We start from the raw sequence: 26,171 nt of genomic DNA on the forward strand, positions 1-26,171 counted from the left end.
GTCAATTGAAGACAATGTCCTTGTTTTGTATAAACTGACTGAGAGGAAGCATGAAGTGGGCTGACAACGGAGCATCGGGGAACGCCACAGTTAAATTGAGCTTGAGATCAGGAGTCTGGGTTTTGTGATGGACCTGGATCAGGGCTTGTATGTTCCAAAAAAAGGCCAACCATTTTTATAACGCTTTCAGACCTTTTAATATTTTGTCTCAAATCCACAAGCTTTTGTGAGCCTTTAATTGTTTTATGTTATTCTTTACACATCCATCAGCATCACTGACTGTAAACCTGTGTTTGCTCTGCAGCTTCCTAACTCTCCAGGTTGCTTCTTCTTGCCCTACGGCACAGCACCCAGCACAAAGGGAGCCTTGATGTTCAGTCGGTCCCTTTCAGCCTCCTCGTCTTCATTGTAGGGCTCATCATCATCATCATCATCCTCCACATCGCTGTGGTGGGGGGTGGAGGGGACGGAGGCAGAAGGAGAGGGGGGCACCGAGTAGGGACGTGGGTAACGGAAACCCTCTGTCTGTGGAGACAAATGCGTCACAAGTATACAGTAATACTTCCTGCCTTCCGAGCAGCTTTTCTCGTGTCTAAACCACCTGCAGAGGAACAGATTATCCTCCTCAACCAGTTGTTTAATGGTTGTACTGAAGGCTTCCTAGGAAGCTGCAACATCAGAGATCTAGGACTTTCCTTCTCATGTTCCCATCTGCCTACACTTCGCGCTCATTCAGTCCTTCTATTCTCGTCTTTCTCCCCTCTTTCGTTTTCTTTTTTTTCCAACCCTCTTTCCTCTTTTCATTGGTCGTCTTTCTTGCATTAGATTATATCCCTTACCCCCTCTTTCTTGTCTTGTGTTGAATTCCTTTTTTCCTTCATCCTCTCCTTCCTCCAATTTCCCATTTCTTTCATACCATCCTTATCTTTTCTCTATTTGTTTCTCCCATTCTCCCGTATCCCCCTTTCCTTCCTTTCTTCCCCTTCCCAACTACTTCCCATCTTTCCCTTCTTTTTCTCCGTCCTTCTTTTCCTTTTTATTTTCAGCTAGATATTATAAGTCTAGCAATAAGACATGTTAATGACAAACTCAAATGTATTGTGACTTTAACATTAAAATGTGTATCAAACCTGATCTTTGTGTGTCAGATATCAGTCTTATTTCATATAACTCGACAGGGATTGGCATCAGCACACTCCACCAGGATGTCTTGTCATTCTTCCATATGTTAAGCTGGCAATTACAGTCTCACAAATGTGGGTACAATCCAAAAGTATCCACTCTGTGTGTCAGTTAGAACATGAAAGGGATTCCCGTGTACTTCCTGTGCAGTGAGAGGAAGACTTTGGTTCTCACAGACACCAAAAGATGCTTCTCCGTTTGTAATTCCAATTCAATATTGTGATTTTCCAATAAAAACTCTTGCTACATAAATGGAGTAAGCCTGACAAGCATAATCACACCTTCACATTGTAGATTGGGTAGACTGGGAAACAGATGTAATGAATGGGGGAACATTTGGGAAAGGAGTACAAATGTGAGACTCTTTATTTAAATGTAAAGCCCTCAGTAATAATAAATGGTACATTATTAGAATGAATGAATTTAAATATTCTAACATGAATCATATTAATAGCAGTGGATATAGACATGCCCCCCCAGATGAAAGCCAGATGCAAACTCCCTCATTCTCTTGTACAGCATTCCTCACCTCCAGGGGGGCCATGGGGTCCATCTTGAACTTGTCTGGGAAAGCTCTGTTCAGTGCGAGATGGCGGGCGTGTATGTAGAACTGCAAATCAGCAGAGATGTACATCAACAACTTATAAACGTTTGTGACACTAAAGAAGACATTTCAAACAGCTCAGTTATGGTTTTAAATTGAAATCTCTTTCTCACTGTTTTTATGCATTCAAAGAGTTGTATTGATTATTATCCTGTGAATTGTGTAAGCAGACATTAATTAGTATTCTGCCTGTTACATATTCTCTCTTCTATCAACAAATTCTTCTCCTCACCTACAAAGCCTTGATTGGTGATGCACCTTCATATCTTAAGGAGCTTGTAGTACCATATTGCCCCACTAGAGAGCTGCGCTCACTAAATGCGGGGCTACTTGTGGTTCCTAGAGTCCTAAAAAGTAGGATGGGAGCAAGAGCCTTCAGTTATCAAGCTCCTCTTTTATGGAACCAGCTTCCACTTTCAGTCCAGGAGGCAGACACAGTCACCTCATTCAAGAATAGACTTAAGACTTTCCTCTTTAATAGTGCTTATAGTTAGGGCTGAATCAGGTTTGCCCTGGTCCAGCCCCTTGATATGCTGCTATAGGCTTATAGGCTGCTGGGGGATGTTTTAGGATACACTGAGCACCTATCTCATCTTCTCTCTCTCCTTATGGATGAATTTACATCTCTCCATTGCACCTTATTAACTCTGCTTCCTCCCTGGAGTCGTTGTGACTTCACGTCTCATAGGGTCCATTGGACCTGGAGGTGTCTGATGCCTGGTGAGCCGGCCTCCCGCGTTGGCCCTGCTGATCGCACCCCCCCCCCCGCCCCCCGCCCCTCTACTTCCTTCTGTTTCATGGATTGGAGTTCCATTCGTACATTGTCATATTCATGTAATGTGTTTATGTAAAGGGATATGCTGTATGTAATGTAATGCTGCTCATTCTGTACACATGACATCTATGCATCTGTCCATCCGGGGAGAGGGATCCTCCTCTGTTGCTCTCCTGAAGGTTTCTTCACTTTTTTCCCTGTGAAAGGTTATTTTTGGGGGAGTTTTTCCTGATCCAATGTGAGGTCAAAGGTCAGGGATGTCGTATGTGTACAGATTGTAAAGCCCTCTGAGGATAATTTGTAATTTGTGATATTGGGCTATACAAAATAAACTGAATTGAATCTATTGAGGGGGTGGTGCAGCAGAAACAGACCCGTCCCAGGTATTTCCAGTCCAGCAGGTCAGACAGCCTCTCAGTTCGGTTCCGCTGGATGACACGCTGGCGCAGAGATTGTTGGCAGAAAGTAAACATGAATTGGGTCAGCTGGTTACAGGACTCTTCTGGCGAACGGGACCGTCTGTCCACGATGTAAACACCTGATAGAGACAGTGAGGGACAATAGGGGGAGTGTAGCACACAAATGGACAGGCATGTAATTCCTTAAAATAATAGGGCGTCTTGACATGAGGCAGACTGAAGACAATAAGACAAGATGTGTGCGTGTGTGTCCACACCATAGGCAGCAGGGTCTGACACGTGCTCCTCCATGAAGCAGCCGAAACCAGAGAGGTTGGTGGTCACACTGGGAATGCCCATTACAGTACATTCACCTAGGGAAATACAACACCGCTCAGAAAAGGTACAGTATGATTGTGGTCAATCTCTGATCCACCATCTATTAGTCTGACGATGGATGAGCCTCTGGGTGCAAGGGGCTGTATTTGTGGGGTTCCGGTCTAGCCAGCAGATATCTGGGCCAAGACTTCCTTTTCCTTGTGCTTCTCGTTGTTTACAGTCTGATTAGCAACTTGAGATGTGAGACTGGAGTTGGTGTTGAGAGACGACGAGAATGAAGCCAGACAAAGTTAAATCATCATCAGGTGATACCCGCTGGGTTCCCGGATTACATCTCAGCCAATTTGTTCATCCTCTTTTATTTTCTACTTGGACTACAAACGGAAACCTGAACACAATATCAGAATATTGTCCCGTTATCCTACAGATTCTACATGTGAATGCAGAATCTGTCTAAAGATATTTGGTTGCTGTCATTGGTAATACACCATCTAGAAGGTTGTGACCTCTTTGGGCTGCCACGAGCTGATTGCATGTTTACACATGTGACATGACCACCCAATTGCATCAAGTAGTGTGCTGATTTGTAGACAGAGCAGCTCAATTGTAAACTAGCAGGGTGCATTGCATGTACAGAATAATTGAGTCCAAGTCTACTTACATAAACTGCCTGGTTGCAAAGCCTGTACAGAATATAGAGGTTGCTGCTCAAAGTATGGGTCATCCATTAGTAATGCAGCACAACATGCAATGTAAGCCTGCAATGCCTTGCAGGGTTCACAGGAGTACATAGGCTGCCTTATTGTAAAGTGTGCTCTGGATATACAGGATCCATCATCGCCTCACATGGATGCTGTAGAGATCTGTGCCCCTGTACTTTGTGGTGGAAAAACTATTTAATATTCCTATGATGCTGAAATAAAGAACATTAATTACATAAATTTGTCTTTGGAGTATTTAATTATCTGCAGAGAAGGTTCAATCATACAGAGTGCAATGCAATCTGAGGGAGGAAGAACTAGAGTGCAGAGTGTGTCTAGCTTATAGGATGGTAGGAGGACGGGGGTAGGATTAGTCATCACGAAGACATCGATACACCAATGTCTAACTGACCATTCTGTGGCACCCCCATTCAGCCCCTTCCTCTTATCTAAACTGAGTACATGGTTGTGTTAGTTAGTAAGGCACACACACATAAGTCACTGTGGAAAGGTCCCAGCCCAGTGGAGATTTTCCATCACAACTTCAGAAACATGAAACATAGATGCATGTGTGAGGTTACCAGGTGTGTATCCCCATGGCTCATAGTAGGAGGGGAACACTCCAAGGTTACAGCCACGAACAAAGTCCTCATAATCCATCGGCAGCAGAGGACTGGTGGAGGACAGGAACTCAGGGTGGAAGATGATCTGAGAGGAGGACAGACAGTTTTCAAAGCTTTAGTCACCACTGAGACTTGTCATTAGCTGCATTATGTGAAATATTTTATGAACTTAAATTTGCTGTGGAAATTCATGGTTCCTAGAAGATGATTTTTTATATGTTGTTAGCTTTCAGCTACTGGTGTAGGCTCTTTTTGATCCCTGTTTGATTTGTTTGCCTGTTGTCTTCCTTAGTAAAGACTGTTTTAGCTACACGTTATCTTGCTGTCTGAGTCCTGACGTAACAATAATAAAAATAGGCCCATTGCCCTGAAACTTTCACCATTTTCATTTTGACATTTTACTAAGTTTAATTTGGTGCCAATTCTACAATTTTGCAGTATAATGAAACAATCAAACTGTCAACTTTGTGCGCAACATATTTACCTTGTTATAGATATTTGTGGTTCAACTGTATCTCAAAATGTAATTGACAGATTACCCTGGAATGTACACCCCCATGCTCAATACAAATCATTCAGAGAAAATCTAGAACCCATCATGTAGGCTTTCTTTTTTTGATGAATATCCGACTACTCCGCTGAAAGAGTTCCCACAATAAACTCTGGCTATATAAAGTTAGCATTTCACTTGTTTAAATGTCCCAAACTTACAGTATTAAAACAATTTTTTAAAACTCTTTCATTACTCTGATACTTGATGGGTTTGGTACTTATATTTTTATCTAATTACATTAAACTTACCAACAGACCTGTCAACAAAAAGGTAAAACATATTACTCATAATGACATGGTATTATGATTCTTTATTATCCATGCTAGTAGCAACGTTGGTCCATCAGTTGGTGAGTCAGTCCACCACTTTTGCCTGGACCGAGATATCTCAACATCCATGGAATTTTTAACAGAAGTCCATGGTTCCCAGATGATGGCTTTGGTGACTCCCTGATTTTTACCACAAGCGTTTTCACCAAGTTTTCACTTATCTTCCAAACACACATTTCTGTACAGACATTCATAGTTCCAAGACCATGAATCCTACTGACATTGCCTCTAGTATATATCTAGGTTATTTTTGTTTACCTCAAAGCATTGTTGTGTGCAACTTCATAGAGCTGCTAGCATGGCTGCAAACTCTTGATTATTTCCACAAAATGCTCTTTACTTGTTCCCATGAAGCCCTCCTTGTTCTGACCAAAGTATTGTTAAACATTGTTATTCATCATCACCTCAGAACTAAGAACTTCCCACAAACAGACCATAGAAAAGATCCCATTGATGATGAAAACATAAAAAGAGCATTCAGGATGTTGTCTACCTTGACGCGGTCGTTCCTGGAGTTGAAGAGGCCGATGCGTCTGATGTTGGAAAGGATGGGGTCTGTTGAGTCATCCAACATGTTGTGAGTGGTCACCGGAGGGAGGCTGTGTCTCTGCATATAGTTTTAGTTTGAAAGAGGGGACAGGTCAGTTTAGATTTCCATACCTGTGCAGTTCTATATATTATGTTTTAGATTAGATTCACATGATCATAATTTCTGTTTAAAAAGGTGCAGTATGTAAGATTTGGCCGGTATTTTATTTATACTATCATCAATAAATGAACTAACATGATCAGCAGAATGTTACAGTGTTGACGTTGTGTTAAATGGTAAATGGATAGCGCTACATGCCATCATTCACCCATTCCTACACGGATGACAGAGGCTACCATGCAAGCTGCCACCATCCCATCAGGAGTATCTAACATTCACACATTCACACACCAATTTGCAATTTGCCCAAGTCATCACATGGACTAGCGGACCGAATCGCTGATCCTCTGATTGAAGGACGACCCTGCTCTACCACTGAGCCACAGTCACCAAAGACAGATCACTACTGAAATGAGCATGCTAACCAGCTGGCTTACCTATAAGTCTTGTAATACTAGTTGCACCTGAAGAGGCGATAGTGAGTCACTTTAGCATCCAGTCTGTCCTCAGTCCAACATGAGAAGACAAAGAGCTACAGCTGCTCTGAGGGCTTGTTATTAATATGTCCAATGATCCGTATGTATTTTATAGTTTGAATATTGTATCAAATTCAAAGTGGCAGAAACGAGAAAACAACTCTCCCCTCCGCCTCACCGCTGTTGGGAGGTTACTTCGCTGGAAGCATCAGCAAACCTTCTTTTGCTAACGTTACACAGGTTAGAGCCAGCGCTCTACCAGCCCCCTGTGACGTTCAGGGGTTTGTGCTGGCTGAATTAGGCCTGTCTCCTCCAGAAAGTGTTTGTTTTCTCATTTCTGTGACTTTGGATTTAATCCAATAAACAAACTATCACAAGGTAACGTCACACAGCCCCGTCTAGTGTCACAGTAAACACAGATGGCTAACGTAAGCTATAGGCCAACGCCACACGGGAAGATAATAAGATAGCGTTTTAGCAGTTTGGTTTAATTTTGCGTTTTGGTGACTGTAAATTTAGAGCGTGTGGACTCAGTGGTAGAGGTGGAATGCTGACCCCTAATTCTTTGAAGCATGTGGTCTTACACATTGCCCTTTTAAGGGTCAGGGTCCTGAATAATGTCCTGATTTGATTTAAATCCATTTCTTTTAAGGATAATAATGTTAATCAATTCATCTATCAATATAGTTTATGCTCATTGCACCAGCATTAAAGACTGAAACATGCTTGAGTCTCCTGCGAACTCCACTGGACAGATAAATAATGTGTATATTCATTCTGGTTTCATGTATGACTCTATGTCATATTAGCTGAATTCACGTTCCTAAATGTAAATGTGTGGCTGCATTCATGTACTGAAGTCAGATAGATACAAACACACATGCAGAGAGCAGTGAAGTGAGGAGAAATGACCTCATCAGTATTTGAGTCAGTGGTCCGCGACTAGTAACCTTTCTGAGAGCTATTGATCAGTGCAGGCATTATCTAAACCTAACAATATCCGATTACTGTCTCACATCACGACGTAAAACAAAACGAGTAACCCTTCATTTTATTTGATCACTCCCTTGAAAGGAACGGTTTCTTCACATGAAGGTTCCTGAGGAGAACTAGACTTGAGAAGTACTAACAATATGGAAAACACAAATGTCAATCGGGAATCGCTGTCCTTACCCAGGGAGACGTTTTTGTCTACAAGCAGTATACAATTCAACATATACAGAGAGAAAGGCCAGCTGTGACAAGGGTCTGACTATCCAGCTCTGCTCCCTAGACTCTCATGCACTCATTTGGAGCAAGTCATGGTTCAATGTTTTGTAATAGTGATGCTTTTCCAAAACTTAAAAAACTATTTCAGTGAGTGTAGTTGGGGACAACGTGGGTTCCATGGTAACAAAGCTGTGACCTCTTGAGTATAGCAGTGGGGGGCGGGGCTTAGCAAGGGGTCAATCCTCCCGTAGAGTAAACAAGCCTGGACTGTGTTCCTACAGAATTCCATCCCAGAAAAAAAAAAACAGAGGAGGAGATTGTGGATCTGTGTAACTCAAATTACACCACAGCTCCTTCTGCAGCGGAAACCAGGCTGTCAGTGGTGGCCTGCCTGCTTGTCTGGGGCAAGTAAACTCTGTGTTTAGCCAAGTGAAAACCATTGTGACCTTCCACCCCATTCACCTCCAGTCTTCATCACATCTAGTGCCCCGCTCATCCCATCATTGGATCTTCATCAACTCCCTTCATCGTCTGTCTGTGGCAGCGGGGTGTGGTTAGGCTCAGATGCAGGGTGGGTGGAGCGGGGGTGTGGTTCAGGGAAGGGTGCCTGATGTGTAATGAGCCTCAGCTGGGGACAATTGGGTGTGTTTTGTGTCTTCCATAAAAGAGCAGGAGTAGCTGGAGAACGAGGAAGGAGAGCGGGTAGCAGATGCCTGGAGCGTTCGGAAGCGGAAACGGGAATGAAATTAATAAAACAAGTTACCGCCCTAAAAGATCGTGTGTTGCCCTTGTTTGTCCCTGCCCGAGACTCAAACGTGTTACAGTGTCTAGACTGCAGGGGGAATATTCCTGGTCTAACCACAGCATCACTCCCCCTTTTACCTTAGTCCAATCACAAAAGACTTTTCACTAACATTTTATCATGCATGTGTAACAAATTATTGTTTCATTCTAATGAAGTCGCTCCTGATTGAAATGGTCTGAGGACAAACAAATGATTCCATATGGTGGAAATATTTTTTTCTGTCTCAAAGATGGAATGTAAATGTAATTTGATTATTAATAACGTCCCGTTCTATTTTATTAATGTATGAGGAAAAATGTGACAGAATGTGAAATGGAAATCAGATGGAATTAGAAGAAAAAAAACATTAAACGATACCTGTATTAGTACACAGAATCAGAGAAGTCACCTCATTTAAGAATAGACTTAAGACTTTCCTCTTTAATAGTGCTTATAGTTAGGGCTGAATCAGGTGTGCCCTGGTCCAGCCCCTTGATATGCTGCTATAGGCTTATAGGCTGCTGGGGGATGTTTTAGGATACACTGAGCACCTATCTCCTCTTCTCTCTCTCCTTATGGATGAATTTACATCTCTCCATTGCACCTTATTAACTACTTCCTCCCCGGAGTCGTTGTGACTTCACGTCTCATAGGGTCCATTGGACCTGGAGGTGTCTGATGCCTGGTGAGCCGGTCTCGCGTTGGCCCTGCTGATGCGCATCGCCCCCCTCCTCTCTACCTCCTTCTGTTTCATGGATTGGAGTTCCATTCATACATTGTCATATTCATGTAATGTGTTTATGTAACTTTGTAAATGCTGTTCATTCTGTACACATGACATCTATTCATCTGTCCATCTGGGGAGAGGGCTCCTCCTCTGTTGCTCTCCTGAAGGTTTCTTCCCTTTTTTCCCTCTAAAAAGGTTATTTTTGGGGAGTTTTTCCTGATCCGATGTGAGGTCCTGGGACAGGGATGTCGTATGTGTACAGATTGTAAAGCCCTCTGAGGCAAATTTGTAATTTGTGATATTGGGCTATACAAAATAAACTGAATTGAATTGAATTGCATAGAAGTGAAAAACTCTGCTACCTGAGTGGCGTAGATGGCTCTCTTCATGATGGTGAAGTCGTCTTGATCCAGAATAGAGATCATGTCAGGGATCAGCCCTCTGAAGATAGAGCAAACAATAAACAGAGAACATGCGTAATCATCATTCATCACAGAGAACCAGTGTTGATGTACACAGTGCAATAGATGCTTTCACTTACAGCCTCCATTTACTTACTTTAACAGAGCATCATACAGCTTTTTACCAAACTTCTCCTTCACAGTGTGAGCTGTATCCCTGTGAAAGTAAAATAGAAACCTTTTTATTTACCACGTTCCCCAAACTCATGAACTTCACCAGCACGTTTTAAACAGAATCAAAATGCATGTTCCTATAATAAAGTCAAAAGCAAAAACTGGGGCAGCCATTATTACATTTCTATTAGGATGGTCTCTCAAAATCTCGGCCACTGATGTAATATTTTTTCTAACCGTTTCCTGAAGTGCCACTGGTAGGTTAAGGTTGATTTATGTTTAGGCTCAAAGACTGTTTGGTTACGGTTGGACAAAGATCATGGACAGGATTACATGAATGTTAACTTTCAGTTGGAGATGGTGGAAAGCGCTCCTTTAAACTTAACCTCCGAGAGGTTTTTCTATGTTGCAACAATGTCACACTGCATTTGCTTCTTATTCATTATTTGCATGACAACAAGAGCTTAATCTATTGTTTTCCAGGTCTCCCAGTGAAGATACTCTGAGACCAGCAGATCAGAAAGTGGTTGTACAGCTTGGGCAGCTTCCTGGTCAGAATGTGTGAAACTCTATAGGTGAAAGCAAAGGAGAGCTTTGCTGTCACTGAAAGTACCCGAGAAAGGTCATGAATTCTGCCTGACATCAAGTATGCCTGAGCTTTTTCTTAAGTGGATTGGGGTGAGGTTGTTGGCCAAATGCTTTTGATACATACAATACATATATGATGACAAATGTGTATACTGTGTGGATAGTATATTATCTCTTTATGTTGTATTTGACTGTTATGTAAACAATATGAGTGCATACCAGAGCTGCTTGCGTACTGCCTGTCCCTTCAGTGACTCCACATTGAAGTTGTTGGTTTTTGCTGGCATGATGAAGAAAACTACCACTGTAATATCTTTTCTGTGGACCTGTTGATCGAGAAAATGGGAGAAACAAGATAAATTAGTCATGTGGGCAGGGATGAAGAAATTACCCTTGTCCTTTCTTAAGGTTAAAATCCTGCGGATAATGATTTATATGGCTGCAACATGTAATTGCCCTCGATGAACGCTTAAAGTAAAACTCCTTACACATACAGTACATTGTGATGATGTTTTATATATAATCCCTTGAAAATGCAAATTAATCTCCTTCAGGGTTTACTGTTTGCTATAAATAAACTTTTGTTTAAACAAACAAATAAATTAAATAAATAATTTCTTATTCTCTTTTGTATTTTTGTCATATGTAGAAAAGTAATGATGATTAATGGGTAATTTGTAGGTTGATAATGTCAATTACCTAAGCAATCAGGTTTGCCCTGGTCGAGCCCCTTGATATGCTGCTATAGGCTTATAGGCTGCTGGGGGATGTTTTAGGATACACTGAGCACCTATCTCATCTTCTCTCTCTCCTTATGGATGAATTTACATCTCTCCATTGCACCTTATTAACTCTGCTTCCTCCCCGGAGTCTTTGTGACTTCACGTCTCATAGGGTCCATTGGACCTGGAGGTGTCTGATGCCTGGTGAGCCGGCCTCCTGCGTTGGCCCTGCTGATGCCCCGCCCCCCCTCCTCTCTACCTCCTTCTGTTTGATGGATTGGAGTTCCATTCATACATTGTCATATTCATGTAATGTGTTTATGTAACTTTGTAAATGCTGTTCATTCTGTACACATGACATCTATTGCTTCTGTCCATCCGGGGAGAGGGATCCTCCTCTGTTGCTCTCCTGAAGGTTTCTTCCCTTTTTTCCCCTGTCAAAGGTTATTTTTGGGGAGTTTTTCCTGATCCGATGTGAGGTCAAAGGTCAGGGATGTCGTATGTGTACAGATTGTAAAGCCCTCTGAGGGGAGTTTGTAATTTGTGATATTGGGCTATACAAAATAAACTGAATTGAAAAATTGAATTGAATTGAATATTAGTGTGCACTGGGCCCATCATAACTATCTTTCACCACTAGTTATAATTCTTTTGAACAATAGAGGGCCATGGGGGCCTGGCCCCCTCCGCCTTGAACCACACATTTTTAATAATATTAATAAATTATACAAATTGTCAATATTTGTGTTTTGGAGATATGGAACATACCCAGTAATATTTGTAAAATAGGATATCTGCGCAAAATATATGCTTTTCCTGCACGTCCTGCACATCCTCTCTGCCTGTCTGCATGTCTCAGCTGCACTGAGACAGCTTTTCTCAGCTTTTTTTTAACGACATGAAAACGGCGAGCGCGAGCACTTCTCTTCCAAGAAGACCCGACCCGGTAAAATCAACGAGGACAGATCCAGCATGGACAGTTACGGGAGTAACGGACATGAAGCACTTGTTGGAAGAATTAATAAAACATGAACACCAGGATACACATGGATAACTCCGTCAAGCAGCCATATTGGGCAAAGTGAACCTCACTACCAGCTGGACCACGGACACAGGTTGAGGTGAAGAAACGCAATGAGGAGGTGGATCAAAACAGGCACACTTTAAACCTAACAAGGTTCATAGGGGCATCTTAATATGTTTTATATATATATATATGTGTGATTTATATAATATAATATTTATATGTTATTATAATATATTTATAATATTTATATTGTATATTTACATTAGATGGTATTTATATATCATATAATATTATATGATATATATATATATGATATTAATATACTGAATAAGATGTACTTATTATGTCAGTGTTGGTAAAAATGTTAAATATTTAACTGCAGAGTAGAAATACGTGTTTGATACTTTTTTGCATTGAATCATACTGGGATGTTTGCTGAAATTGATTGGATGGCCATACCAAAAAAATATTCCCCCAGCCGCCACTGCTTTTGAAGGTATAATTTTGCGTGCAACTGACGGCATAGGACCAAAGGCCTCACCCGCAGTAGGTAGTTGAGTCTGGACAGAGATTCAATGAAAATATCAGCTCCCTTATTGGAAAACTCATAGCGTCCAGCGATGAAGAAGAAGAGGGTTTTCTCCAGGTTGAAGTCCAGATGACTGCCAGAAGGAGAAGAATTAGAATTAGAATTACTGAAAGCATCATTTTCTGAGCTTGTTTCTCACAATATGCGAATGGCCCAAAAAGTATTTGAGAACCTTAATAAAATCAAAGAAGATGGATCACAACTACATTAATCAACTCCACCCACCCATAAAAATGTCCTCTGACAAACTCCTGAATGCGGGCCTTGCTGGTGGAGTGCAGGTTCTGAAACTCGTGCATGGCTGAGAACTTCTTCACATTCAGCCCGTTCGGGGTCACCACATCTGTCATCAACACAGTGGGAGAATTTCAGTTTCAGATTCAGTTGATCTATTTTCATGTACACAACAGAGAAGCAGTCATTGTTGAAATTCAACATCTTAGGTTTCAGGCTGCCTCAAACAATATTTATTAAATATGTATCAAGAAAAACATGCACAAGTCATAATCTACTTAAAGTAGTGCATAATTTAAAACAGAAAGGTATAATATACATTTTGAAAAAAAAAAATATATATATATATATTTGTGGTAGACACTAATTGCAAAATGTATAAACTGAATCTAAATGAGAAGTAATTATGGTTTTAAACAGTGAGTCAAAGTATGTCAAGCTAAAGTGAAGTTGTCAAAGAGATGAGCATAGGAGTTCAAAAGTAACTGTCCCTAAACCAGACCAGATGAAGCTGCCCCTGGTGGTGCAGGACCAGGTGGAACTGTCCCTGGGCCTTCTGGTGAAGGACCAGATGAAGCTGTCCCTGGGCCTTCTGGTGAAGGACCAGATGAAGCTGTCCCTGGGCCTTCTGGTGGCGGTCTGGATGCTGTGTCAGACAGCAGCAGGCAGAACAGTTTGTGGCTGGGGTTACTGGACTCTGATAATGCTGCTGGCATTCTTTATGCAGCTGGGATCCTTCGTGGATGGCAGCTCCATCCTGCTGATGTGCTGAGCACTTTTCACCTTTTTTGCCTTATAAAAGGCTACTGTTTGTTTTTTACAGTAAGGTTTTATAGCTGCCTTGTGAAATATCATATTGATCCTTTTTACACCATCTCTGGTATAGGGACATGTTGATTTTGATCATACAGTATATTAACATGTGATTTATTAGATCAGGTCAGTTAAAGGCCATCATGAATGTGTCTCTACTGGCTGGAGGATTTAATATAGACAGCTTTCTGGGTTCCCTTTGTGTGTCATTACTTTGACATGAGAGTTCCAATAACACATTCATGTGGTTGTGGTCTGAAAGGGGAGATTGTTGTCTGAAAGTGAATGCACTGATAGTGGATTGGGTAATCTAAAACTTTAGACCCGTAAGCTGAGGAGTCTGTGAATCTCCCTCTGCCCCTCTGAACCTATCGTTATGTACAGATCTAAAGCCACTTTGATTTATTTTAAAGACAAGGTTGTTCTGATGGTAAACACCGCTCATCAAACACATGGTGGTTGCCCTGTGGGTCAGTGACATCAGGTCCAGTTCCTACTATGTATGTTCAGATCTCAAGTTAGAAGTACATTTCCCCGTTTTAAAATAAGGTGAATCTGTTGGAGGTTATAAATAGTACAGTAATATAGATTCCTATCAATTATGCCCCAGGTTTGATCATATTTTTACAAATTGTGTGATTTGCCCTGGTTTACTGGCAAGATCTAACAGCAAAGTTCTCCTTTATACCAAACCAAGATCTCTCATGTTTTTAGTAGGATGCTTTCTCAGTGTAGATGGAGTCCATCATGGAGGTCCCAGGTGCCAAAGGAGTGGAGTGCCAGGTGGATCATATTCTTCTGATCTCCATATTGATGTCATGGATGACATGAGGAGGGCTGTGTGTCCTAGGCAGCAGAGTGGAGACTCCTTTAAATCCAGATTGAAGACTTTTCGGTTTGCTGTTGCCTTTAATGGCTAAGCTCTCATCCCCCCATCCCCCCCTGGCAGCTCTGCACAGCTCCTTCACCCCCGGTGTGTGAAGGAGAGGAACCACAAGTCCTTCCTTCCTTCCTTCCTACTGCTGTCAGCCTGGAACAACCAGCTGAGCTCCCAGTAGACCACAACACTTCAATCACTTCAATCTGTGCAATATAAATGCACTGTGCAAAATAGTTATAATAGTAATTATGTTTGTATATATAACATTCAGTTATTGTGAATTATTTACTGTTTTATTAGTTTCTTTACTGTTTATTATTTATATTACTTTGTTTGTTTTTACTATGTCTCTTGCACCTTTGCTGCTGTAAATGTCCCCACTGCGGGACGAGTACACGAATATCTTATCTTAATTGAAGCAGATTCAAGGATATTATTCAATTTCTGCATTTCACTACTGTATTTTATTTCTTAAACTGCACAGCAACTTTTATTCTGTTTTTACCTTTTTGATGTTTAAATGAATCTCCTTAACTGTTTTTAAATCTTTTTTTCTTTTGTATTACGATCTGATGCATTTAATGGTTTTATGTGAAGCACTTTGAATTGTCTTGTTGTTGAAATGTGATATACAAAGAACCTTGCCTTTCTGGGAATTCTTTCTTTCAGCAGGTTAGTGGAGCTGGCAGGTGTTGGAGAGCCAGAGATGTACAAGATTGTGGTGCTCTCAATTTAATACTCATCATCTTCCCTGTTGGAGGGAAGATTATGAGAATTGATGAGCATTTGTATTCCTCTCAGGTTTCAACAGGGGGAATGCCTCATCAAACGATTCCAGGTTGGCTTCTTTCCCTTGGACTATGACCTTTCCTTTGGTGTAGTATGTGATGGTACACAGGGGGTCAAGGTGTGGGTCATCTCCGTCAAGGTGTTCATCTACAAATATTTAATCTGAGCCAATGCTGTCACTTGATACACATGCATAGTTGCTGCACAGTAGCTTTCCAGAGGTAGATGGGTCAGTGAAGAATATGAGGTCTTCTTCCTTCCTTTTTTTTGTTGAGCCTCGGCAGTGAAGAGGACCTCTTGGTTTTCCCTTGTGTTTAATCCCCAGGTGTTGCACTTTTAAATTTAGTAGGATATTCAATCTTCCTGCTCTGAGAGATATGATGTTCATATCTGCCTGCTGGTCAGTATCCATGGTGACCACTTATTTGTTCTGAGGTAGAGTAGCTAATTGCTTTTCTAGCCTGAAAACCCATTTTCTTTTCCCTTTCGTCTTGTCATGCACGATCCACTCAATTGGGAAACACTAATTTACAATAGCATTGCACATTGAATGTTGGTCCTCTTGCTCATATATCTGCTGTTCAGAGGATTGTGGGTCTTAATAGCAGAAAAGCAGGCTGGCTTGGAAACTGCACAATGTAAACGGATGTAGGACATCCTATTTTTGCCATACTGCATTAACAAACTATGTATTGGGACTTAATAAATATTTTCTGGCATACTAAATAGTATGTTAGTATGGGTATTGGAATGCACATTCTGTGGAGTTGAATTGAGCCCACCTGGCTTCCTGTGCAGCATGTGGCTGGCTTCCACAGCAGTAATCTGGGAAACTGTGGTGAAGACGTGTGCACAGTGCACCGCTGCTCTCTCCAGGCAGTAACGATGGTAGATCTGCCTCTCTCCTGCCTCCTTGTCAATGTTGAACTACAACACACACACACACACACACACAACGGATCAATACTGTGTGAGGGTCAATTACTTCATTGATTCTCATTTTTTACTTTGTAGGTTCAAAATAGAATTACTCACAAAAACATAATTCAAGCACTGAAAGTAAGAACATTTAATTTGATTGCAGATCTTCACAGAATAAACCCAGCTGGGTGAGTTAGATTGGCATTGCATTAAACACACTTATTCCTATATTCATGCTGATGGCTTTTTGTTATGGTTTGTCTCTGACCCCAAGCGCACGACAACAGGAAGGTTTAGTTCTAGCCGAACACACGGCGTAGTTTATTGAGCACAACAAGTCGCTGGGAAAAGAAACACAAAAAAACTCAAAGTGTCCCCTTAGTCCACGGGTGATCGAACATCAAACACAAAAAAATACTCCACACAAAAAAGTCAGCAAAGACACGAGGGAAGGTTCAGTGAAGACACAGGGAGGAAACTCCACGGACATCATGGCACGAACTCGCAACGTCAGCACAGACAGTCCTGATCTTTATCCCCCCCCCCCCCCGAATACAACGAGCTGACGAGCTGCAGCTGTGGGACGAGCTGAGTGGCTTCAGGTGTGAGTTGGAGCGCCCCTGGCTTGTCCCCGCCTCCAAGCCCGTAGCTCCCTGGCAGTGCGCTCTGAGGTACCTGGTGTCACTGTGTGAACGGGCTGAGGAGGGAGTCCGGCTGGCTGAGTCCTGACAATACCCCCCCCTCTACGGGAGCCACCTGGCGACTTGCCAGGCTTCTCGGGATGGGCCTGATAAAAGTCAGTCAACAGTCCTGGGTCCATAATGAGCTGGCGGGACACCCAGCTTCGTTCCTCCGGACCATAGCCCACCCAGTCCACCAGAAACTGGTACCCACGTCCTCGTCGGCGAACATCCATCAGTCGGCGAACATTCCACTGAGGGTGCCCATCTACGATCTTAGGGGGAGGTGGAACTGGGGCAGGAGGCATCAGGGAACTGTGGGAGACAGGTTTAATTCGCGACACATGGAACACTGGATGGATCCTCATGGAGGTTGGAAGTCTCAGCCTCACCGCTGCAGGACTGAGCACCCTTGTGATCTCAAAGGGTCCAACGAAACGGGGATCCAGCTTCTTAGCGGTTGACTGCAGGGGAAGATCCTTGGAGGACAGCCAAACCTTCTGCCCCAGTTGGTATGCGGGAGCTGGGTTCCGGCGACGGTTGGCTCCCCGGCTGCCACGTTCAGCCGCTCGGAGTAAGGCGGCTCTGGTGACCTCCCAGATACGACGACACCTGTTCAGATGGGTCTGCACGGAGGGAACTGCCACTTCCGACTGCTGAGCAGGAAAGAGCGGCGGCTGGTAACCCAGAGACGCCTCGAAGGGGGAGAGGCCGGTGGCGGAGCTGACCAGGGAGTTGATGGCGTACTCGACCCAGGGGAGGAACCGACTCCATGAGGATGGTCTCCTGGCCGCCACACAACGGAGCGCAGACTTCACGCTCTGGTTCATCCTCTCAGTCTGTCCGTTTGTCTGTGGGTGATAACCAGAGGAAAGACTGACAGAGGCGCCCAACCCCTTGTAAAATGCTCGCCATACCTGGGAGATGAACTGGGGGAGACCATGAAGCCAGAACACGTGGCTCGTCAGGAGGTCCGCCGTCTCCAACGCCGAAGGGAGTTTAGGGAGGGCCACCAGGTGCACCCCTTTACTGAAATGGTCCACTACCGTTAGTATCACAGTCTTCCCCTGGGAGGGCGGAAGTCCAGACAAAGTCCAATGCCACGTGGGACCAGGGACGGCTAGGAACTGGAAGGGGCTGCAGTAGCCCTGCGGGAGCCCGGTAAGAGGCCTTGCTGCGGGCACAAACGGGGCAGGCCAGTACAAAGTCCTTTACCTCGTTCCTCATAGTAGGCCACCAGAAACGGCGAGCCAGAAAGGTGAAGGTGCGGTGGACGCCAGGATGGCAGGCAAACTGGCTAGCATGTCCCCACTGAAGCACTCGGGACCTGACCGACTCCGGAACGAACAGACGGCGTGGGGGCACGCCACTCGGAGCAGGATGGGAGCGACCACCTTGCCCTTGGGGATGATGGGAACTGACTCCTCAGCAGTCAGGCTCCTCCCTTGGTGTAGTCGGGACAGGGCATCCGCCTTAATGTTGCGGGAACCGGGACGATAGGTCAGTGAAAAATCGAACCGACTGAGAAAGCCGGCCCACCGAGCCTGTCGACCATTGAGACGCTTGGTCGCCCGGATGAAAGTCAAGTTCTTATGATCCGTCCAGATGGTGAACGGCTGCTCAGCCCCCTCCAGCCAATGGCGCCACTCCCCCAGAGCAGCTACCACCAGCAACTCCCGGTTCCCGATGTCGTAGTTCTCCTCAGCAGGAAGGAACCAGCGAGAGAAGAACGCACAGGGATGAACCTTCTGATCCGCCACGGCTCGTTGGGAAAGAACCGCCCCCAAGCCGGTGTCTGAGGCATCCACCTCCACAATGAACTGCCTCTTAGGGTCGGGATTGGAGTAGAACTGGGGCGCTGGTGAACCTCCTCTTGAGAGCCAGAAACGCGGCATCGGTAGCTGGGGACCAGATGAACGGCTGGGAGGGAGAGGTCAGCCTGGTGAGAGGTTCCGCCACGACACTGTAGTTCCGGATGAACCTCCTGTAGAAGTTGGCAAACCCGAGGAAGCTCTGCAACTCCTTTCGCGACGTGGGGTTCGGCCAGTCCACCACAGCCTGGATCTTGCGGGGGTCGGCCCGAGTCTGACCCTTCTCCACAAAGAAGCCCAAGTAGTCGACAGAGGTTGAGTGGAATCGGCACTTCTCAGCCTTGACGAAGAGCCGGTTAAGTAGGAGACGCTTGAGCACCCGGCGGACGTGCTGGACATGATCCTCGAGGGTCCTGGAGAAGACCAGGATGTCGTCGAGGTAAACGACCACAAACTCGTTCAGCATGTCGCGGAGCACGTCGTTCATGAGCGCCTGGAATACCGCCGGGGCGTTGGTAAGGCCGAACGGCATTACCCGGTACTCGTAGTGACCTCGGGGTGTCTTGAAGGCGGTCTTCCACTCGTCCCCCTTCCTGATTCGAACCAGGTGGTAGGCACTCCGGAGATCCAGCTTGGTGAAGATGATAGCCTGGGTGAGGGGCTCAAGGGTGGAACTCATGAGGGGGAGGGGGTACTTGTTCTTGACCGTTATGTCGTTCAGTTGGCGATAGTCAATACAGGGTCGGAGGCCCCCATCCTTCTTCACGAAGAAGAAGCCCGCTGCCATCGGGGAGGACGACGGCCGAATGAGCCCTGCTGCCACTGACTCCGATATGTACTCGTCCATCGAAGCCTTCTCCGGAATAGACAGGCTGTACAGCCGACTGCTGGGAAGGGAAGCCCCAGGGCGGAGGTCAATTGCACAGTCGTACGGCCTATGTGGAGGGAGTGACTGAGCCCGGGTCTTGCTGAAAATCTCTCCCAGATCGTGGTACTCCGGAGGAATAGAGGAAACGTCCGGGGGAGGGGCACTGGGGATTGGTCGGGGTGACGGACTGGGGGCTGCCTGTAGACACTGGGCGTGACAGGAGGAACTCCATTCCAGGATCATCCCAGAGGACCAGGCAATGTGTGGCTCATGCTGTACAAACCAGGGGTGCCCTAGGATCACAGGGGCCAGGGGGGACTGGATCAGGTAGAACTTGCGGTTCTCCACATGGTTTCCCACCACAGTGAGGGAGATGGGACGGGTGCTCTGGGTGATGCGGGCCAGATGGTTGTCCAGTGCAAAGGCCTCTACGGGCTCCTCCAGTGCTTCTAGCGGGATGTTAGCCTGGGCAGCGAACTCCGAGTCCAGGAAACGCTGATGCGATGTCCCTTCTGGCCACAGTAGAGACACAGGCCTGCCCTGAATCGGGCCTCCCGTTCGGTTGGGCTAAGGCGCATGCGTCCCAGCTGCATGGGTTCCTCGCCAGTCGTCGTCTGTGATGAGGGCAGGACGGGAGTAGGGGGAGTAGGTTGAGCTACGGCGAGGGTCCTCTCCTGTGTGCTGGGTCTGTGGGGGGTGGGAAGGGATCCCCGGAGGACTCGCTCTCGCCCCCTCTCACAGAGGCGTCCATCGATGCGGATGGCGAGGTTGATGAGGTCATCGAGGGAAGAGGACTCCTCCCGTGTGGCTAGCTGGTCTCTCACCGCCTCGCTGAGCCCCCTCCGGAAGGTGACCCGAAGCGCAGGATCGTTCCACCCGCTCGCCGCAGCGGCCAACCTGAACTCCATCGAGTAGTCCGCCACTCTGCCACCACCCTGTTGGATACTGCTCAACCGGGCACCGGGGTCCTGACCACTGGCTGGATGATGGAACACCTTACATAGCTCTGCCACAAACTCCCTATAGGAGAGACAGAAGCTGGCACCCATGGCCCAGGAAGCGGTAGCCCACTGGGCTGCCCGGCCGGCGAGCAGGTTAATCACATACGCGACTTGAGCGGTGTCAGAGGTGAACCTGCTAGGCTGGTGAGCGAAAACCAACTCACACTGCATGATGAAGGTGGCACAAGTCTCAAAATCGCCCTCGAACGGTCGTGGGCTGGAGAGGCTAGGCTCCCGTGGTACTGGGTTGGAAACCGCAGGGTTAACCGGAGAGGGATACACAGGGGGCGGGTTCACAGGCTGGTTCAGCGGCTGGGTGGTGAGGGCCATCGTCAACGCCCGCAGCTGTAGCAGGATCTCGGCTTGTTGGTCTGCCGATGCCGCCTGCTGACGAGTCAGGATCTCCATAGAATCGTGGAGCGGCTGGACCTGGGCTTGGAGGTTCTGCACGGCAATGGAGGCCGCCTCCAGCTGGTGAGAGTGGGTGTTGGTCAGATGCAGCTGCCTACTAAGGGCAACCTGAACAGAGCTGGACAATCCACTCTGTCGGCTGGGGTCGTCATGGCGAGTTCGTACTGTTATGGTTTGTCTCTGACCCCAAGCGCACGACAACAGGAAGGTTTAGTTCTAGCCGAACACACGGCGTAGTTTATTGAGCACAACTAGTCGCTGGGAAAAGAAACACAAAAAAACTCAAAGTGTCCCCTTAGTCCACGGGTGATCGAACATCAAACCCAAAAAAATCCAAGAAAATACTCCACACAAAAAAGTCAGCAAAGACACGAGGGAAAGTTCAGTGAAGACACAGGGAGGAAACTCCACGGACATCATGGCACGAACTCGCAACATCAGCACAGACAGTCCTGATCTTTATCCCCCCCCCCCCCCCCGAATACAACGAGCTGACGAGCTGCAGCTGTGGGACGAGCTGAGTGGCTTCAGGTGTGTGAGCTCACCTGGCTTGTCCCCGCCTCCAAGCCCGTAGCTCCCTGGCAGCGCGCTCTGAGGTACCTGGTGTCACTGTGTGAACGGGCTGAGGAGGGAGTCCGGCTGGCTGAGTCCTGACACTTTTGAGCATATTCATTGTAAAGGTCTCATTACTGTGATATGTTACTTGTATTAAATGTCTTTGAGCAGCTAATAACTAAAAATGGGTTTCTGGGAAACATAATACTTGTGGCTGCAGCACTGGGGCCATGTGACTTGTATTATTGTGAGTGTGAGTTCCTCTCAAAGTTAAAAAGACAGTGCTTTCATGGACCCGGGTGCCTAATCAATCCTGTATCTTCAGATCATTACATCAAAGGTTATTTTTGGGGAGTTTTTCCTGATCCGATGTGAGGTCCTGGGACAGGGATGTCGTATGTGTACAGATTGTAAAGCCCTCTGAGGATAATTCGTAATTTGTGATATTGGGCTATACAAAATAAACTGAATTGAATTGAATGATAGTTGCACCAAACATGTTATATGTATCGGCTGCTGTGCTTGCCTAACATGTGTTGTGTTCCAATGTGAATACAGAGTCGCTGACCAAGTGTTGCTCAAGTGTTGTTGACGTAGTTCAATGGTTCAACAGCATCTTTGCTCTGTAGCAGGTCATACAGCGACAAGTGCCGGGCCTCGGTTCCTAGCTTCCTTTGAAAATGTCTTGTAGAAAGTTGCTGTGTCGTGTCGCTGGCTGTGTAAACGCAGTATAAGATCAAAGCTGTTAATATGTTATGTCATGTCAAATTCTGTGACGGCAAAATAGTTCAGATGTATTGATGCTGCCCCATCACAGCTCCTTGCTGCACGCTGTGGTCTGTTTACGCCACGTCACACATGTCAGTGCACTAACTGGGTGTTGGTCTGTCCACACCTGTTGATAACGAATGAATGAACTGAGAGGTTCCTCAACAATTCTCATTCGTCGCTGCCAATTAAACTTCAAAATGTTTTTGTTATCTTCTCACAGGAGATACAACGAATATGTCACATGAAACTAAGAACATATGAAGATTTAATAATAAACCATTTAATTTAATGTAATGTTTACATTTTGGATTCATTTATAAAATGCATTTCTAGTATTATGGTTCCATTCATGCATTGTTTCCTCTATTCTGGCTATATAGTGTCAAAAGAGCTGAAAATGCATATTAATATGAATTTTCTGGACTTCCTATTACAAAATCCTTGTCTGTCAGTTATCCATTCAGCAAGTGAGTGGCCTTTACCTCTATGCTGACCTTCAGGATGCCAATTACAAACATCACCCTGAGCCCTCGACACACAACTCAACATCACTAATGATGCTCTAAGTGGATGGTAAAAGGCTGCGTTCTTTGAGCTTGAACCTTTGAATGTGAAGATGAATCTGATGGATCTGCTAAACACAACAATGTGTGCATGTTAATGCTACAAAAAAGCATATTGCTATTGTCATGGATTGTGGATTTCAATATGTTGCAGCAATGTGTGAAGATCTCATGGTTAATACAGTATATGACCACGCTCATGCACTCTACAAGAAGGGACAGAGCAGACTCTTTCTACTGAGGAGACTGAGGTCCTTTGGGGTGCAGGGAGCACTCCTGAAGACCTTCTTCGACTCGGTGGTGGCATCAGCCATCTTTTATGGAGTGGTCTTCTGGTGCAGCGGCATCACAGCAGCTGACAGGAGGAGACTGGACAAACTGGTGGGGAAGGCCAGCAGCGTGCTGGAGTGTCCTCTGGATACTGTGGAGGTGGTGGGGGACAGGAGGATGATGGCCAAGCTATCATCCCTGATGGACCACCCCATGCAGGGTACTCTGGCAGCGCTGCACAGCTCCTTCAGCCACCGGCTGATTCATCCCCGGTGTCTGGGGGTGTTATGTGGGGCTGCTACAGGACACTGGACCCAAACGCCGTCAACGATAGAAAAGCAACTTTATTGCTAAACAGGATTCCAAAACAGGATACAAAACAGTCTTACACACAAGATCTTCCACGATCTAGACAAGATGAACCGACAAAGGGGAATGACATGAACAGGACTTAAATACAGAGGGCAGATGCAGGTGATTGGACACAGGAGGAAACAATCAGGGACAGGGCAGACAATCACAGGGACAGGAAGTGCAGAGAAACAGAGGACACAAGAGACAAGGACTTCAAACTAAAACAGGAAACACAACAACACTACAGATCCTGACATAAACCCCCCCCTCAAGGGGCGGATTCCAGACGTCCCAACACAGTCCCCCAGGGTGGGTGGAGGGGAGCCGGAGGCGGGACCAAAAGCCTGGCAGAAGAAGTCCGGGGGACGGGCCGGAGGACGACCACCAGGAGGACTGACCTGCTCCGGAGGACGGGCAGGAGGACGACCACCAGGCAGGTCTATACCTGCTCCGGGGGACGGGCAGAAGGGCGACCACCCGGCGAACAGACGGGCTGCGGGGGAACCCTGGGAACAGAAGCCGGAAGCAGCCAGGGTAGCGACCGAACACAGAGAACCTGAGTCGGCCGGGGCGGCAACGGGACAGGAGGAAACGGAGTCTGCCGGGGCGGCGATGTGACAAGGGGAGCCGGGGTCGGCCGGGGCACCGACGGGACACGGGGAGCCGGGGTCTGCCGGGGCACCGACGGGACACGGGGAGCCGGGGTCTGCCGGGGCACCGACGGGACACGGGGAGTTGGGATCGGCCAGGGCGCCGACGGGACACGAGGAGCTGGGGTCGGCCGGGGCGCCGACGGGACACGAGGAGCTGGGGTCGGCCGGGGCGCCGACGGGACACGAGGAGCTGGGGTCGGCCGGGGCGCCGACGGGACACGAGGAGCTGGGGTCGGCCGGGGCGCCGACTGGACACGAGGAGCTGGGGTCGGCCGGGGCGCCGACGGGACACGAGGAGCCGGGGTCGGCCGGGGCACCGACGGGACACGGGGAGCCGGGGTCTGCCGGGGCACCGACGGGACACGGGGAGCCGGGGTCTGCCGGGGCACCGACGGGACACGGGGAGTTGGGATCGGCCGGGGCGCCGACGGGACACGAGGAGCTGGGGTCGGCCGGGGCGCCGACGGGACACGAGGAGCCGGGGTCGGCCGGGGCGCCGACGGGACACGAGGAGCTGGGGTCGGCCGGGGCGCCGACGGGACACGAGGAGCTGGGGTCGGCCGGGGCGCCGACTGGACACGAGGAGCTGGGGTCGGCCGGGGCGCCGACAGGACACGAGGAGCTGGAGTCGTCCGGGGCGCCGACGGGACACGAGGAGCTGGGGTCGGCCGGGGCGCCGACGGGACACGAGGAGCTGGGGTCGGCCGGGGCGCCGACTGGACACGAGGAGCTGGGGTCGGCCGGGGCGCCGACAGGACACGAGGAGCTGGAGTCGTCCGGGGCGCCGACAGGACACGGGGAGCTGGAGTCGGCCGGGGCGCCGACGGGACACGGGGAGCTGGAGTCGGCCGGGGCGCCGACGGAACACGGAACTGCGGCGTGGACTGCGGCGCAGCGTCGGCAGGAACCGGCATTGACTGCGGCGCAGCGTCTGCAGGAACCGGCGTAGACTACGGCCGAAGCAGGACTATGTCTAACGCTTGGAGGGACTCCATCATGTCCCGGAAAGCGTCCTGGGACAAGGCAAAGGAAGCAAGGGCCGGCCGGAAGTCCGATAGGTCACAGGAAGTTGGGGTTGGCCGGAACACGGAGGCGGCAACAGGAACGGGCGAGGGCTGCAGCACGGAGGCGACTGCGGGAACCGGAGTAGTCTGCGGCACAGAGGCGGCAGCCGGAACCCTCCAACGACGCGGTCCGGAGGTTTTCACCCCCCACTCCGGTGCTGGGCCTGCGTGACCTCTGCCACTGGGGCTACGAGCCCAACGGGTCCCGTTGAAGGGGTCTGGTGCCGAGACCCTATGGGGGTTGTAGTTCCCCTTCTGCAGGCTACGAGGGCCCCAATAGGCCAAGCGGGTCCCTTCGAAGGGGTCTGGTGCCGAGACCCTATGGGGGTTGTAGTTCCCCTTCTGCAGGCTACGAGGGCCCCCATAGGCCAAGCGGGTCCCTTTGAATGGGTTTGGTGCCGAGACCCTATGGGGGTTGTAGTTCCCCTTCTGGAGGCTACGAGGGCCCCCATAGGCCAAGCGGGTCCCTTCGAAGGGGTTGTAGGCTGGGTCCATCCTTGGTCGGTTCGTTCTGTTATGTGCAGCTTGAAACACAGGACCCAAACGCCGTCAACGATGGAAAAGCAACTTTATTGCTAAACAGGATTCCAAAACAGGATTCCAAAACAGTCTTACACACAAGATCTTCCACGATCTAGACAAGACGAACCGACAAAGGGGAATGACATGAACAGGACTTAAAT

General features: G+C 47.3%; 1 protein-coding gene across 1 annotated transcript in view; it reads right to left on the reverse strand.

The window, feature by feature from the left end:
- Window positions 1-336: 336 nt before the first annotated feature.
- The window catches only part of gys2 (glycogen synthase 2), a 37,111-nt gene continuing 11,276 nt past the window's right edge, over window positions 337-26,171 (reverse strand). Inside the window, exons 5-16 of the mRNA XM_034526346.1 lie at window positions 16,349-16,493; window positions 13,076-13,193; window positions 12,803-12,923; window positions 10,732-10,838; window positions 9,908-9,967; window positions 9,712-9,790; window positions 5,998-6,111; window positions 4,581-4,707; window positions 3,238-3,333; window positions 2,936-3,099; window positions 1,712-1,792; window positions 337-525 (exon numbers count right to left, since the gene is read on the reverse strand). Coding sequence (XP_034382237.1) covers window positions 337-525; window positions 1,712-1,792; window positions 2,936-3,099; window positions 3,238-3,333; window positions 4,581-4,707; window positions 5,998-6,111; window positions 9,712-9,790; window positions 9,908-9,967; window positions 10,732-10,838; window positions 12,803-12,923; window positions 13,076-13,193; window positions 16,349-16,493 — 1,401 coding nt within the window. The remainder of the gene's footprint in view (window positions 526-1,711; window positions 1,793-2,935; window positions 3,100-3,237; window positions 3,334-4,580; window positions 4,708-5,997; window positions 6,112-9,711; window positions 9,791-9,907; window positions 9,968-10,731; window positions 10,839-12,802; window positions 12,924-13,075; window positions 13,194-16,348; window positions 16,494-26,171) is intronic.

This window comes from Cyclopterus lumpus, chromosome 23 (assembly GCF_009769545.1).
Source record: "Cyclopterus lumpus isolate fCycLum1 chromosome 23, fCycLum1.pri, whole genome shotgun sequence".
NCBI classification, from domain to species: domain Eukaryota; kingdom Metazoa; phylum Chordata; class Actinopteri; order Perciformes; family Cyclopteridae; genus Cyclopterus; species Cyclopterus lumpus.